The 17,419-nt window shown below is 46.4% G+C and overlaps 1 protein-coding gene across 1 annotated transcript in view; it reads right to left on the bottom strand.

Moving 5' to 3' along the window:
* LOC131939665 (uncharacterized) overlaps positions 1-17,419 on the bottom strand; it is a 126,154-nt gene that overhangs the window by 39,977 nt on the left and 68,758 nt on the right. The window contains exons 3-6 of the mRNA XM_059298126.1: positions 11,465-11,756; positions 8,581-8,640; positions 7,889-8,016; positions 4,630-4,697 (exon numbers count right to left, since the gene is read on the bottom strand). Of these exons, the coding sequence (XP_059154109.1) occupies positions 4,630-4,697; positions 7,889-8,016; positions 8,581-8,640; positions 11,465-11,756 (548 nt within the window). The remainder of the gene's footprint in view (positions 1-4,629; positions 4,698-7,888; positions 8,017-8,580; positions 8,641-11,464; positions 11,757-17,419) is intronic.

The following is a 17,419-nucleotide window of genomic DNA, read 5'->3' as shown; positions in this document are numbered from 1 at the left end:
CTTTGGAATGAAACGGAAATGGAAGGTAGGATATGGGATGTGGCATCTGGGAGGATTGTGGTAGGATATGGGATGTGGCATCTGGGAGGATTGTGGTAGGATATGGGATGTGGCATCTGGGAGGATTGTGGTAGGATATGAGAAGTGCAGTATGGGGGTCATCCATAAATGACGTCACACTCGTAGGGGAGAGGGGGGGGTCCGTAATTTTGTGACGATGTGTGATGAGTGGGGGGGGGGGGAGTTCAGATGTTGCGACGTCACACTTTTGCATCACAAAAAAAGCAATGTTAGAAAACGAATTTTAGACGTTATTTCGCGTTTTAGATAACTGTTTTAATAAATTGTAATAGTTTAGACAAAATTTTAGAAAAAATATCGATGTTTAAAAAAAATGCAACTGCAATTTTGAGGGGGGGGGGTTGTAAGTTGAGGTGTGACGTCATCTTAGGGGGGGGGAGTAAGGCTTTTTGTGACGACGTGTGACGGAGGGGAGGTAAAAATTGTCAAAAAAGCGTGACGTCATTTATGGATGACCCCTATGTATAGGGAGGATTGTGGTAGGATATTTGATATCGTTTGACAATACAAGTTTAACTTTTAGTTCAATGACTTTCATATTCTATATAAAAACTTAATAATTTACGAACAGAACACCCAATATTCTATATAAAAACTTAATAATTTACGAACAGAACACCCAATATTCTATATAAAAACTTAATAATTTACGAACAGAACACCCAATATTCTATATAAAATCCTGAAGATGTGCCTGTCTACATGATAAAAAAAATGTCTCCTGAAGATGTGGCTAAGCCCTCAATGAATTAATCATCGATCTCATACTGTCTCTGGTGACGAAAAAAATAACCAAGTATTGCTGACGTCAGCTAAATTGATGTGACGTCCACAAGAGCATTATGAGACGGTGATAGAAATCTTCGATTTATAATGGTCGGTAAGGTAGTAAGGGGTGGGGGGAAAGGGGGAGGGTTGTAGTCTAGGTGGTGGAATTTTGGGTTGGTGGAAGGGTTGGGGTAGTGGAAGGTTGGGATGGTGGAAGGTTGGAATGATGGAAGGTTGGAATGGTGGAAGGTTGGGATGGTGGAAGGTTGGGATGGTGGAAGGTTGGAATGGTGGAAGGTTGGAATGGTGTAAGGTTGGAATGGTGTAAGGTTGGAATGGTGGAAGGTTGGGATGGTGGAAGGTTTGGATGGTGGAAGGTTGGGATGGTGGAAGGTTGGGATGGTGGAAGGTTGGGATGGTGGAAGGTTGGGATGGTGGAAGGTTGGGATGGTGGAAGGTTGGAATGGTGGAAGGTTGGGATGGTGGAAGGTTGGAATGATGGAAGGTTGGAATGGTGGAAGGTTGGAATGATGGAAGGTTGGAATGGTGGAAGGTTGGGATGTTGGAAGGTTGGAATGGTGGAAGGTTGGGATGGTGGAAGGTTGGAATGGTGGAAGGTTGGGATGGTGGAAGGTTGGAATGATGGAAGGTTGGAATGGTGGAAGGTTGGGATGGTGGAAGGTTGGGATGGTGGAAGGTTGGGATGGTGGAAGGTTGGGATGGTGGAAGGTTGGGATGGTGGAAGGTTGGGATGGTGGAAGGTTGAGATGGTGGAAGGTTGGGATGGTGGAAGGTTGGGATGGTGGAAGGTTGGGATGGTGGAAGGTTGGGATGGTGGAAGGTTGGGATGGTGAAAGGTTGGGATGGTGGAAGGTTGGGATGGTGGAAGGTTTGTAGGTTGGGATGGTAGAAGGTTTGTAGGTTGGGGTGGTGGTAGGTTGGGATGGTGGAAGGTTGAGATGGTGGAAGGTTGGGGTGGTGGAAGGTTGGGATGGTGGAAGGTTTGTAGGTTGGGATGGTGGAAGGTTGGGATGGTGGAAGGTTGGAATGGTGGAAGGTTGGGATGGTGGGAGGTTGGGATGGTGGAAGGTTGGGATGGTGGAAGGTTGGGATGGTGGAAGGTTGGGATGGTGGAAGGTTGGGATGGTGGAAGGTTGAGATGGTGGAAGGTTGGGATGGTGGAAGGTTTGTAGGTTGGGATGGTAGAAGGTTTGTAGGTTGGGGTGGTGGAAGGTTGGGATGGTGGAAGGTTTGTAGGTTGGGGTGGTGGAAGGTTGGAGTGGTGGAAGGTTGGGATGGTGGAAGGTTGGGATGGTGGAAGGTTGGGATGGTGGAAGGTTGGGATGGTGGAAGGTTGAGATGGTGGAAGGTTGGGATGGTGGAAGGTTGGGATGGTGGAAGGTTTGTAGGTTGGGATGGTGGAAGGTTTGTAGGTTGGGATGGTGGAAGGTTGGGATGGTGGAAGGTTGGAGTGGTGGAAGGTTGGAGTGGTGGAAGGTTGGAAGGTTGGGATGGTGGAAGGTTGAGATGGTGGAAGGTTGGGATGGTGGAAGGTTGGGATGGTGGAAGGTTTGTAGGTTGGGATGGTGGTAGGTTGGGATGGTGGAAGGTTGGGATGGTGGAAGGTTGGAATGGTGGAAGGTTGGAAGGTTGGGATGGTGGAAGGTTTGTAGGTTGGGGTGGTAGAAGGTTTGTAGGTTGGGGTGGTGGAAGGTTGGGATGGTGGAAGGTTGGGATGGTGGAAGGTTTGTAGGTTGGGGTGGTGGAAGGTTGGGATGGTGGAAGGTTGGGATGGTGGAAGGTTGGGATGGTGGAAGGTTGGAGTGATGGAAGGTTGGAATGGTGGAAGGTTGGGATGGTGGAAGGTTGGGATGGTGGAAGGTTGGGATGGTGGAAGGTTGGAGTGATGGAAGGTTGGGATGGTGGAAGGTTTGTAGGTTGGGATGGTAGAAGGTTTGTAGGTTGGGATGGTGGAAGGTTGGGATGGTGGAAGGTTGGGATGGTGGAAGGTTGGAGTGATGGAAGGTTGGGATGGTGGAAGGTTGGGATGGTGGAAGGTTGGAGTGATGGAAGGTTGGGATGGTGGAAGGTTTGTAGGTTGGGATGGTAGAAGGTTTGTAGGTTGGGATGGTGGAAGGTTGGGATGGTGGAAGGTTGAGATGGTGGAAGGTTGGAGTGGTGGAAGGTTGGGATGGTGGAAGGTTTGTAGGTTGGGGTGGTAGAAGGTTTGTAGGTTGGGGTGGTGGAAGGTTGGGATGGTGGAAGGTTGGGATGGTGGAAGGTTGGGATGGTGGAAGGTTGGAGTGATGGAAGGTTGGGATGGTGGAAGGTTGGAATGGTGGAAGGTTGAGATGGTGGAAGGTTGGGATGGTGGAAGGTTTGTAGGTTGGGATGATAGAAGGTTTGTAGGTAGGGATGGTGGAAGGTTGGGATGGTGGAAGGTTTGTAGGTTGGGGTGGTGGAAGGTTGGGATGGTGGAAGGTTGGAATGGTGGAAGGTTGGGATGGTGGAAGGTTGGGATGGTGGAAGGTTGGGATGGTGGAAGTTTGGAATGGTGGAAGGTTGGAATCGTGGAAGGTTGGAGTGTTGAAAGGTTGGGTTGGTGGAAGGTTGGGATGGTGGAAGGTTGGAATGGTGGAAGGTTGGGATGGTGGAAGGTTGAGATGGTGGAAGGTTGGGATGGTGGAAGGTTGGAATGGTTGAAGGTTGGGATGGTGGAAGGTTGGGATGGTGGAAGGTTGAGATGGTGGAAGGTTGAGATGGTGGAAGGTTGGGATGGTGGAAGGTTGGGATGGTGGAAGGTTGGGATGGTGGAAGGTTGGAGTGATGGAAGGTTGGAATGGTGGAAGGTTGGAATGGTGGAAGGTTGGAATGGTGGAAGGTTGGAATGGTGGAAGGTTGGAATGGTGGAAGGTTGGGATGGTGGAAGGTTGGGATGGTGGAAGGTTGGAGTGGTGGAAGGTTGGGATGGTGGAAGGTTGGGATGGTGGGAGGTTGGGATGGTGGAAGGTTGGGATGGTGGAAGGTTGGGATGATGGAAGGTTGGGATGGTGGAAGGTTGGGATGGTGGAAGGTTGGGATGGTTGAAGGTTGGGATGGTGGAAGGTTGAGATGGTGGAAGGTTGGGATGGTGGAAGATTAAAAATAGTGGAAGATTAAAAATAGTGGAAGGTTACAAATGGTGGAAGGTTACACATGGTGGAAATTTGGGATGGTGAATAATTGGGGTGGCGGGAGTGAAGGTAGGGGCGGGGTGGGGGTAGGGCGGGAGTAATAGCCTGGAGCTGAAGACGGTAGGGTCATGTTGTAATCAAAGACAGCTCGGAGATTGGGCTGACACACAGCCCCCACCGCCCCTTATTTCGCGATGACAACCGAGTCCGTTTGATGACCAATGTCCAGCCATTGATTGTATCAGCTCACCGTCACAGGCCGAATTTCTAGTTTGACCAACAGTTCTCTTTCTATATTGCAAATGTGACTTATTTTTATCTGTGTGCCACTTAAATTGTTTCATTTAGATAGGTTTCACTATCACTTCCCTAGAAATCTATCACTTCCCTAGAAATCTATCCCTTCCCTAGATATTTATCACTTTCCTAGAAATCTATCACTCCCCTAGATATCTATCACTTCCCTAGATATCTATCACTTCCCTAGAAATCTATCACTTCCCTAGATATCTATCACTTCCCTAGAAATCTATCTTCCTTAGATGTCGATTCCCTAATAATGTCTCACTTGGATATGTCTCAACTAACGTCAACACAGACTACTTACCTTAAGTGTAAAACTTGTGTTTTGTTGTACATATTTGCCAAGTTCGAATTCATAAAAATTGTATCCATCTGTAAATTACATCAAAGTAAAAACATTTGTTTTTCAATTTTCATGAGGTTTAATCAAAGTTGGTTACCAGCAATACATTGTATCATAGGAAAATGGTGCACTTTAGTAATTTTATCAAATTATAGTCAGTGGATTAGCAGTTGGTGGATTAGCAGTTGGTGAATAAGCAGTTGGTGGATTAGCAGATAATGGATTAGTAGTTGATGGATTAGCAGTTGGTGGATTAGCAGTTGGTGGATAAGCAGTTAGTGGAGTAGCAAATGGTTGCTAGGATGTCTTTGCTGTTGTCAGCCTAAATAGGTTAATTCGATGTTCACGTAGTACACGATGTCCAAATTGTGAGAGTCAACATGGAACCGTCCAAATTGTGAACGTCAACTTGTGACCGTCCAAGTTGTGACCGTCAACTTGTGACCGTCAACTTGAGACCGTCCAAGTTGTGACCGTCAACTTGGGACCGTCCAAGTTGTGACCGTCAACTTGTGACCGTCAACTTGTTCGGCAGGCCTTATTTTATATTATTTTATTTTGTATAAGAAATAGTATGTTTTAATTTAAGGATCATCTATCGATGACTTCCACATGAGTCGGTTATTATATGCTGTTCCAACTCAAGTGTGTGGGGAGAAGGGTCCACGCTGTACCTTCCTAACTGCAGTATGCTTGTAGGTTATCAAAACAAAATGCTGTTATCATGTAAACATCATGTATATCATACATTTACACATTTAGAATTGGTGGAATTTAGCTGTTAAGGGCTAAATTTGTTTGTGAATTGATGCTGGTTCATGATAAACAATTTCATGCAGCCATTTAAAAGAGATTATGGTGGAAGTGGAAGTATGACAAAATGGTTTCTTTTATGCCAATAGTGGTAATACGATTCATTTGTCTGGAGCCAATATGTCGGGAGTCATTTTGTCGGAAGCCAATTTATCGAGAGCCTTTTGTCTGATGCCAATATGTCGTGAGCCCTTATGTCGGGTGCCAATATGTCGGGAGAAGCTTTGTCGGGAGCCAATATGTCGGGAATCCATTTGACGGGAGCCTAAATGCCGGGAGCCCATTTGTCGGGAGCCTATTTGTCGCGAGTCATTATGACGGGAGCCCATTTGACGGGAGCCAATAAGTCGGGGCCCTTTTGACGGAGCTATTTTGACGGGGTCGTTTTGTCGGGGTCATATTAAGGGGCCGTTTTGACGGGGCCGATTTGACCCGGGCCGTTTTGGAGGTGCACCATTATATATATATATACATATATATATATACATATATATATATATATATATATATATATATATATATATATATATATATATATATATATATATATATATATATATATATATATATATATATATATATATATATATATATATATATATATATGTGTGTGTGTGTGTGTATATGTATTCACATACTTTTTTTTTCTACATGTATTTAATTTTTTTACCTCCCCCCCCATACATGGATTAACATATAGCTTATTAACATTCTCAACCAAACCGTTTACCTCAGGCATATTTTGCAACGTTGAGTTAATGTAACTCCCACTCCCCCCCCCCCACCCCACGGCGATTGCTTTAAACTGTGCTCATACAATAAAACGATTTTTTTCTAGAGCCGGTTATAAATACAGCTCGATGTAGCGTGTTTTTTTTTCTGTCATTAGCAGGTTTACGTCATGGTGTCACCCCGCCCCTCCACCTTTTTCAGGATTTGTCAACTTTGCTCTTAAAAGACTATTTATCTTACTCTAATTAATCACTTAATTCAGTGGAATAATCTTTCTGTACATATTATGCTATTGTGACCTACTTAGCTCTTATTTTTTTAATAGTTTTATTTTATTATTTTAAATGGCCTTGAGCTATCTGTTGTTTGAACTAAGAAATTTTCCACCAGACTAATGTGATAGTATTCACAACTGTGTTCGTGTTACTCGTGTTTTGGATCCATCCCCCAATGGTCCTTAACATTGGTGTCAACATCCCATAATTTCAGGGTAATATAAAAAGGAAAAATGTTCCAAACACGAGGCGTACAAGACACCCAGAGACAACCCGCGGCTCATAGCATCCACCTTGTGTTAGGCCGTAATCTATATATCTATATATATAATTCTCTTCTGGGAGACGCTAGAAAACAAGCTGTAAACGCGCTCCCTACCACTCCCACCCCTACATGGTCTGGTGAGCTGTGGTTCACGCTAAATGTTTACATTCGTAAAGCCGGGTTTATGGTTTATTAGGGGCAGATAATTTAGTTTGAAACGATTTTAAACTTAGGGGAGGTAACTAAGAGGAGGCTGCTTTCACGGGGGGGGGGGGGGGTGTAGGGTAGGGGTTGGGGGAAAGGAGGGTGGGGGTAGTATCGTTCTTAACGACCTACTGATAGTGTTTTAAAGCAAATATTTTCAGTGGCAGCATTGGTACTGTCGAATTCACAAATTATTAATTAGTGAAAAGTAGAAAATAAAACAACTAAATAGCGGCATATGATATGCCGCGGGTCGGCTCGTTTACTTATATTCCTCTAGTACTCAGTATTTGGTTTTTCGTAGTATAGGTTGTGTTAGTTAGATATTTCACCCCAGTGTTAATTGTAGAAAGAAGTGATTGTGATTTCCATGAAATTGTAAGTTGGGTTTTAAATTATTGTATAGTTTTTGGATTGTATTTTATTTTTTAGACTTGTTTGCTTTTTAGAAGGTTTTAGATTTGATTAAAAGTTTTATTAGATTCACCCTAGACATTAGATTTCGAGCCTGCGAAGAGTTGTGTTTCTATTAATCTTTTATAGTTTCGTATAGTTCATCAGTCTAGAACTATCCCAAAAGAATCCGGGTGTTGCCTATTATTTACCAGTGGTATTTTTTGCCTTGGTGTCACCCCCTAAATGGTATCACCCGGTGAGGTCTGCACCCCCCCCCCCATCGATACGCTTCTGAATGTAGGGATACGGTTACTGATATGGGTAGGATTAGTGTTTGAAATTAGGGTTCGAGTTAGGATTATTGTTACGGCTAGAATAAAGAGATAATGATAGGATTAGGGATAAGGCTCTCAAATCGAAGATTGAAAGGGATAAGTAGTTTTAAGCATGTATTTAAAAAGAGTGGGGCTAACAACCCAAGGGCTATTAACACTAACCTTGAGAAATTAGGCTACACAGACCTAGACAGACCTACCTTAAATAAAAAAGCGTTACGAAGGATGATGAAAGCAGGTGAAGTAGAGTCAGCCATGTGGGGGTTGTACATGGCAAAAGGCCCAGCAATAACTGTAAGGCTGCCCTGGATGCTGGCTAAGGTTATCACTAAAAACGACAGGTCATACAATAAAGGTCATCACTAAAAAACGACAGGTCATACAATAAAGGTCATCACTAAAAACGACAGGTCATACAATAAAGGTCATCACTAAAAACGACAGGTCATACAATAAAGGTCATCACTAAAAACGACAGGTCATACAATAAAGGTCATCACTAAAAACGACAGGTCATACAATAAAGGTCATCACTAAAAACGACAGGTCATACAATAAAGGTCATCACTAAAAACGACAGGTCATACAATAAAGGTCATCACTAAAAAACGACAGGTCATACAATAAAGGTCATCACTAAAAACGACAGGTCATACAATAAAGGTCATCACTAAAAACGACAGGTCATACAATAAAGGTCATCACTAAAAACGACAGGTCATACAATAAAGGTCATCACTAAAAAACGACAGGTCATACAATAAAGGTCATCACTAAAAACGACAGGTCATACAATAAAGGTCATCACTAAAAACGACAGGTCATACAATAAAGGTTATCAATAGCATCAATAAATGAGCCAACCATCAAATGAGCAGCCCTCAAAACTTACCAGGAGGAGATAAAGAAGATGACAATGAAAATGGAGAAGACGAATCTTCTGAAGAATCGCCTGAAACGTTTTTAAAAAAAAAGAAGTTAAAACATAAATTCAGTGTCAGTAAGCAAACATTCGAGTGGGCCTAAATAAGTGAGACAACACACTTAAAGAAAACATCCCACCTGCCTGTCTCACGCCTAGACTCACCTGTATGACACCTGGACTCACCTGTATCACACTTGGACTCAACTGTATTGCACATGGACTGAACTGTATGACACGTGGACTCACCTGTATGACACCTGGACTCACCTGTATCACACCTGGACTCAACTGTATGGCACATGGACTGAACTGTATGACACCTGGACTCAACTGTATGACACCTGGACTCACCTGTATCACACCTGGACTCAACTGTATGGTACATGGACTGAACTGTATGACACCTGGACTCACCTGTATGACACCTGGACTCACCTGTATCACACCTGGACTCAACTGTATGGCACATGGACTGAACTGTATGACACCTGGACTCACCTGTATGACACCTGGACTGAACTGTATGACACCTGGACTCACCTGTATGACACCTGGACTCACCTGTATGACACCTGGACTGAACTGTATGACACCTGGACTCAACTGTATGACACCTGGACTCACCTGTATGACACCTGGACTCACCTGTATGACACCTGGACTCACCTTATGACACCTGGACTCAACTGTATGACACCTGGACTCACCTGTATGACACCTGGACTCGCCTATATGACACCTGGACTCACCTGTATGACACCTGGACTCGCCTATATGACACCTGGACTCACCTGTATGACACCTGGACTCACCTGTATGACACCTGGACTCAACTGTATGACACCTGGACTCGCCTATATGACACCTGGACTCACCTGTATGACACCTGGACTCACCTGTATGACACCTGGACTCAACTGTATGACACCTGGACTCACCTGTATCACACCTGGACTCAACTGTATGGCACATGGACTGAACTGTATGACACGTGGACTCACCTGTATGACACCTGGACTCACCTGTATCACACCTGGACTCAACTGTATGGCACATGGACTGAACTGTATGACACCTGGACTCACCTGTATGACACCTGGACTGAACTGTATGACACCTGGACTCACCTGTATGACACCTGGACTCACCTGTATCACACCTGGACTCAACTGTATGGCACATGGACTGAACTGTATGACACCTGGACTCACCTGTATGACACCTGGACTGAACTGTATGACACCTGGACTCGCCTATATGACACCTGGACTCACCTGTATGACACCTGGACTCACCTGTATGACACCTGGACTGAACTGTATGACACCTGGACTCAACTGTATGACACCTGGACTCACCTGTATGACACCTGGACTCACCTGTATGACACCTGGACTCACCTTATGACACTTGGACTCAACTGTATGACACCTGGACTCACCTGTATGACACCTGGACTCGCCTATATGACACCTGGACTCACCTGTATGACACCTGAACTCGCCTATATGACACCTGGACTCACCTGTATGACACCTGGACTCACCTGTATGACACCTGGACTCAACTGTATGACACCTGGACTCGCCTATATGACACCTGGACTCACCTGTATGACACCTGGACTCACCTGTATGACACCTGGACTCACCTGTATGACACCTGGACTCACCTGTATGACACCTGGACTCACCTGTATGACACCTGGACTCACATACCTGTATGACACCTGGACTCACCTGTATGACACCTGGACTCACCTGTATGACACCTGGACTCACCTGTATGACACCTGGACTCGCCTATATGACACCTGGACTCACCTGTATGACACCTGGACTCGCCTATATGACACCTGGACTCACCTGTATGACACCTGGACTCACCTGTATCACACCTGGACTCAACTGTATGACACCTGGACTCGCCTATATGACACCTGGACTCACCTGTATGACACCTGGACTCACCTGTATGACACCTGGACTCACCTGTATGACACCTGGACTCACCTGTATGACACCTGGACTCACCTGTATGACACCTGGACTCACATACCTGTATGACACCTGGACTCACCTGTATGACACCTGGACTCACCTGTATGACACCTGGACTCACCTGTATGACACCTGGACTCGCCTATATGACACCTGGACTCACCTGTATGACACCTGGACTCACATACCTGTATGACACCTGGACTCACCTGTATGACACCTGGACTCGCCTATATGACACCTGGACTCACCTGTATGACACCTGGACTCACCTGTATGACACCTGGACTCGCCTATATGACACCTGGACTCACCTGTATGACACCTGGACTCACCTGTATGACACCTGGACTCACCTGTATGACACCTGGACTCACCTGTATGACACCTGGACTCACCTGTATGACACCTGGACTCACCTGTATGACACCTGGACTCACATACCTGTATGACACCTGGACTCACCTGTATGACACCTGGACTCGCCTATATGACACCTGGACTCACCTGTATGACACCTGGACTCACCTGTATGACACCTGGACTCGCCTATATGACACCTGGACTCACCTGTATGACACCTGGACTCACCTGTATGACACCTGGACTCACCTGTATGACACCTGGACTCACCTGTATGACACCTGGACTCACCTGTATGACACCTGGACTCACCTGTATGACACCTGGACTCACCTGTATGACACCTGGACTCAACTGTATGACACCTGGACTCACCTGTATGACACCTGTACTCGCCTATATGACACCTGGACTCACCTACCTCTATGACACCTGGACTCACCTACCTCTATGGCACCTGGACTCACCTACCTGTATGTATGACTCACCTATAAAATGCACTAGTAGACCAACTGTCAGAGCCACTACTAGCAGCAGGCAGACAAGCAGCAGAAGGATGACACGTGACCGCTTCCTGTGGGCGCGGAACACCAGATCGTCGGGCGCTGGTGTGGGGAGGGAATGCATATAGTCGTTGGCCGCGTGGCTAGGGCGACAGTAGCCCGACCCGCGGCCCTCAGTGCCATCCTCACAAAGTTCTGACCCCCCCGGCTTGGCGCCGTTCTGCACGGGGTAGCCCCTGCCCTCCCCCTCGCTGAAGATCGTGTTGTCATAGCAGGCCTGGAGAAGAGTCAAACGTTCGTCTCCAACTTTACGGTGTAAAATTTTCAGAGGGATTTCCCGTAGGATTCTTGCATTCATTGTTACACCAATTTGGTAGGCCTATTTGTTAGGCGAGTTTCTTAGGGTAACTTAGAGAAACTTTGAAATAGGTTTTGTTAATACTCAAACAAACGGCTGTCTTCGGAATAACATGAGTTAGCATGCTGTCACTTTCTACGCGATGGACAGAAACCTCGCACTCTGTTGACTAGAAAACATTTGGGTTCAATTTCAACCACAGGATGGGAGAAACTTCAACCACAGGATGGGAGAAACTTCAACCACAGGATGGGAGAAACTTCAACCACAGGATGGGAGAAACTTCAACCACAGGATGGGAGAAACTTCAACCACAGGATGGGAGAAACTTCAACCACAGGATGGGAGAAACTTCAACCACAGGATGGGAGAAACTTCAACCACAGGATGGGAGAAACTTCAACCACAGGATGGGAGAAACTTCAACCACAGGATGGGAGAAACTTCAACCACAGGATGGGAGAAACTTCAACCACAGGATGGGAGAAACTTCAACCACAGGATGGGAGAAACTTCAACCACAGGATGGGAGAAACTTCAACCACAGGATGGGAGAAACTTCAACCACAGGATGGGAGAAACTTCAACCACAGGATGGGAGAAACTTCAACCACAGGATGGGAGAAACTTCAACCACAGGATGGGAGAAACTTCAACCACAGGATGGGAGAAACTTCAACCACTCAACCACAGGATGGGAGAAACTTCAACCACAGGATGGGAGAAGCTTCAACCACTCAACCACAGGATGGGAGAAACTTCAACCACAGGATGGGAGAAACTTCAACCACAGGATGGGAGAAACTTCAACCACAGGATGGGAGAAACTTCAACCACAGGATGGGAGAAACTTCAACCACAGGATGGGAGAAACTTCAACCACAGGATGGGAGAAACTTCAACCACTCAACCACAGGATGGGAGAAACTTCAACCACAGGATGGGAGAAACTTCAACCACTCAACCACAGGATGGGAGAAACTTCAACCACAGGATGGGAGAAACTTCAACCACAGGATGGGAGAAACTTCAACCACAGGATGGGAGAAACTTCAACCACAGGATGGGAGAAACTTCAACCACAGGATGGGAGAAACTTCAACCACAGGATGGGAGAAACTTCAACCACAGGATGGGAGAAACTTCAACCACAGGATGGGAGAAACTTCAACCACAGGATGGGAGAAACTTCAACCACAGGATGGGAGAAACTTCAACCACAGGATGGGAGAAACTTCAACCACAGGATGGGAGAAACTTCAACCACAGGATGGGAGAAACTTCAACCACTCAACCACAGGATGGGAGAAACTTCAACCACAGGATGGGAGAAGCTTCAACCACTCAACCACAGGATGGGAGAAACTTCAACCACAGGATGGGAGAAACTTCAACCACAGGATGGGAGAAACTTCAACCACAGGATGGGAGAAACTTCAACCACAGGATGGGAGAAACTTCAACCACAGGATGGGAGAAACTTCAACCACAGGATGGGAGAAACTTCAACCACTCAACCACAGGATGGGAGAAACTTCAACCACAGGATGGGAGAAACTTCAACCACTCAACCACAGGATGGGAGAAACTTCAACCACAGGATGGGAGAAACTTCAACCACAGGATGGGAGAAACTTCAACCACAGGATGGGAGAAACTTCAACCACAGGATGGGAGAAACTTCAACCACAGGATGGGAGAAACTTCAACCACAGGATGGGAGAAACTTCAACCACTCAACCACAGGATGGGAGAAACTTCAACCACAGGATGGGAGAAACTTCAACCACTCAACCACAGGATGGGAGAAACTTCAACCACAGGATGGGAGAAACTTCAACCACAGGATGGGAGAAACTTCAACCACAGGATGGGAGAAACTTCAACCACAGGATGGGAGAAACTTCAACCACAGGATGGGAGAAACTTCAACCACAGGATGGGAGAAACTTCAACCACTCAACCACAGGATGGGAGAAACTTCAACCACAGGATGGGAGAAACTTCAACCACAGGATGGGAGAAACTTCAACCACAGGATGGGAGAAACTTCAACCACAGGATGGGAGAAACTTCAACCACAGGATGGGAGAAACTTCAACCACAGGATGGGAGAAACTTCAACCACTCAACCACAGGATGGGAGAAACTTCAACCACAGGATGGGAGAAACTTCAACCACAGGATGGGAGAAACTTCAACCACAGGATGGGAGAAACTTCAACCACAGGATGGGAGAAACTTCAACCACAGGATGGGAGAAACTTCAACCACAGGATGGGAGAAGCTTCAACCACTCAACCACAGGATGGGAGAAACTTCAACCACAGGATGGGAGAAACTTCAACCACTCAACCACAGGATGGGAGAAACTTCAACCACAGGATGGGAGAAACTTCAACCACTCAACCACAGGATGGGAGAAACTTCAACCACAGGATGGGAGAAACTTCAACCACAGGATGGGAGAAACTTCAACCACTCAACCACAGGATGGGAGAAACTTCAACCACAGGATGGGAGAAACTTCAACCACTCCACCACAGGATGGGAGAAACTTCAACCACAGGATGGGAGAAACTTCAACCACAGGATGGGAGAAACTTCAACCACAGGATGGGAGAAACTTCAACCACAGGATGGGAGAAACTTCAACCACAGGATGGGAGAAACTTCAACCACAGGATGGGAGAAACTTCAACCACTCAACCACAGGATGGGAGAAACTTCAACCACAGGATGGGAGAAACTTCAACCACAGGATGGGAGAAACTTCAAACACTCAACCACAGGATGGGAGAAACTTCAACCACAGGATGGGAGAAACTTCAACCACAGGATGGGAGAAACTTCAACCACAGGATGGGAGAAACTTCAACCACAGGATGGGAGAAACTTCAACCACAGGATGGGAGAAACTTCAACCACAGGATGGGAGAAACTTCAACCACAGGATGGGAGAAACTTCAACCACAGGATGGGAGAAACTTCAACCACAGGATGGGAGGATGGGAGAAACTTCAACCACAGGATGGGAGAAACTTCAACCACAGGATGGGAGAAACTTCAACCACAGGATGGGAGAAACTTCAACCACTCCACCACAGGATGGGAGAAACTTCAACCACAGGATGGGAGAAACTTCAACCACAGGATGGGAGAAACTTCAACCACGGGATGGGAGAAACTTCAACCACAGGATGGGAGAAACTTCAACCACAGGATGGGAGAAACTTCAACCACTCAACCACAGGATGGGAGAAACTTCAACCACAGGATGGGAGAAACTTCAACCACAGGATGGGAGAAACTTCAACCACAGGATGGGAGAAACTTCAACCACAGGATGGGAGAAACTTCAACCACAGGATGGGAGAAACTTCAACCACTCAACCACAGGATGGGAGAAACTTCAACCACAGGATGGGAGAAACTTCAACCACAGGATGGGAGAAACTTCAACCACAGGATGGGAGAAACTTCAACCACAGGATGGGAGAAACTTCAACCACTCAACCACAGGATGGCAGAAACTTCAACCACAGGATGGGAGAAACTTCAACCACAGGATGGGAGAAACTTCAACCACTCAACCACAGGATGGGAGAAACTTCAACCACAGGATGGGAGAAACTTCAACCACAGGATGGGAGAAACTTCAACCACTCAACCACAGGATGGGAGAAACTTCAACCACAGGATGGGAGAAACTTCAACCACAGGATGGGAGAAACTTCAACCACTCAACCACAGGATGGGAGAAACTTCAACCACAGGATGGGAGAAACTTCAACCACAGGATGGGAGAAACTTCAACCACAGGATGGGAGAAACTTCAACCACAGGATGGGAGAAACTTCAACCACGGGATGGGAGAAACTTCAACCACAGGATGGGAGAAACTTCAACCACAGGATGGGAGAAACTTCAACCACAGGATGGGAGAAACTTCAACCACAGGATGGGAGAAACTTCAACCACAGGATGGGAGAAACTTCAACCACAGGATGGGAGAAACTTCAACCACAGGATGGGAGAAACTTCAACCACTCAACCACAGGATGGGAGAAACTTCAACCACAGGATGGGAGAAACTTCAACCACTCAACCACAGGATGGGAGAAGCTTCAACCACAGGATGGGAGAAACTTCAACCACAGGATGGGAGAAACTTCAACCACGGGATGGGAGAAACTTCAACCACAGGATGGGAGAAACTTCAACCACTCAACCACAGGATGGGAGAAGCTTCAACCACAGGATGGGAGAAGCTTCAACCACGGGATGGGAGAAACTTCAACCACAGGATGGGAGAAACTTCAACCACAGGATGGGAGAAACTTCAACCACAGGATGGGAGAAACTTCAACCACTCAACCACAGGATGGGAGAAACTTCAACCACAGGATGGGAGAAACTTCAACCACAGGATGGGAGAAACTTCAACCACGGGATGGGAGAAACTTCAACCACAGGATGGGAGAAACTTCAACCACAGGATGGGAGAAACTTCAACCACAGGATGGGAGAAACTTCAACCACAGGATGGGAGAAACTTCAACCACAGGATGGGAGAAACTTCAACCACAGGATGGGAGAAACTTCAACCACAGGATGGGAGAAACTTCAACCACAGGATGGGAGAAGCTTCAACCACAGGATGGGAGAAACTTCAACCACAGGATGGGAGAAACTTCAACCACAGGATGGGAGAAACTTCAACCACTCAACCACAGGATGGGAGAAACTTCAACCACAGGATGGGAGAAGCTTCAACCACTCAACCACAGGATGGGAGAAACTTCAACCACTCAACCACAGGATGGGAGAAACTTCAACCACAGGATGGGAGAAGCTTCAACCACTCAACCACAGGATGGGAGAAACTTCAACCACTCAACCACAGGATGGGAGAAACTTCAACCACAGGATGGGAGAAACTTCAACCACAGGATGGGAGAAACTTCAACCACAGGATGGGAGAAACTTCAACCACTCAACCACAGGATGGGAGAAACTTCAACCACAGGATGGGAGAAGCTTCAACCACTCAACCACAGGATGGGAGAAACTTCAACCACTCAACCACAGGATGGGAGAAACTTCAACCACAGGATGGGAGAAACTTCAACCACAGGATGGGAGAAACTTCAACCACAGGATGGGAGAAACTTCAACCACAGGATGGGAGAAACTTCAACCACTCAACCACAGGATGGTAGAAACTTCAACCACAGGATGGGAGAAACTTCAACCACAGGATGGGAGAAACTTCAACCACTCAACCACAGGATGGGAGAAACTTCAACCACAGGATGGGAGAAACTTCAACCACAGGATGGGAGAAACTTCAACCACAGGATGGGAGAAACTTCAACCACAGGATGGGAGAAACTTCAACCACGGGATGGGAGAAACTTCAACCACAGGATGGGAGAAACTTCAACCACAGGATGGGAGAAACTTCAACCACAGGATGGGAGAAACTTCAACCACAGGATGGGAGAAACTTCAACCACAGGATGGGAGAAACTTCAACCACTCAACCACAGGATGGGAGAAACTTCAACCACAGGATGGGA

Source organism: Physella acuta, unplaced genomic scaffold (assembly GCF_028476545.2).
Source record: "Physella acuta isolate Inbredline_101_S28 unplaced genomic scaffold, ASM2847654v3 ptg000288l, whole genome shotgun sequence".
Lineage (NCBI taxonomy): Eukaryota > Metazoa > Mollusca > Gastropoda > Physidae > Physella > Physella acuta.
This window is presented reverse-complemented; position numbering and strand designations above follow the sequence as displayed.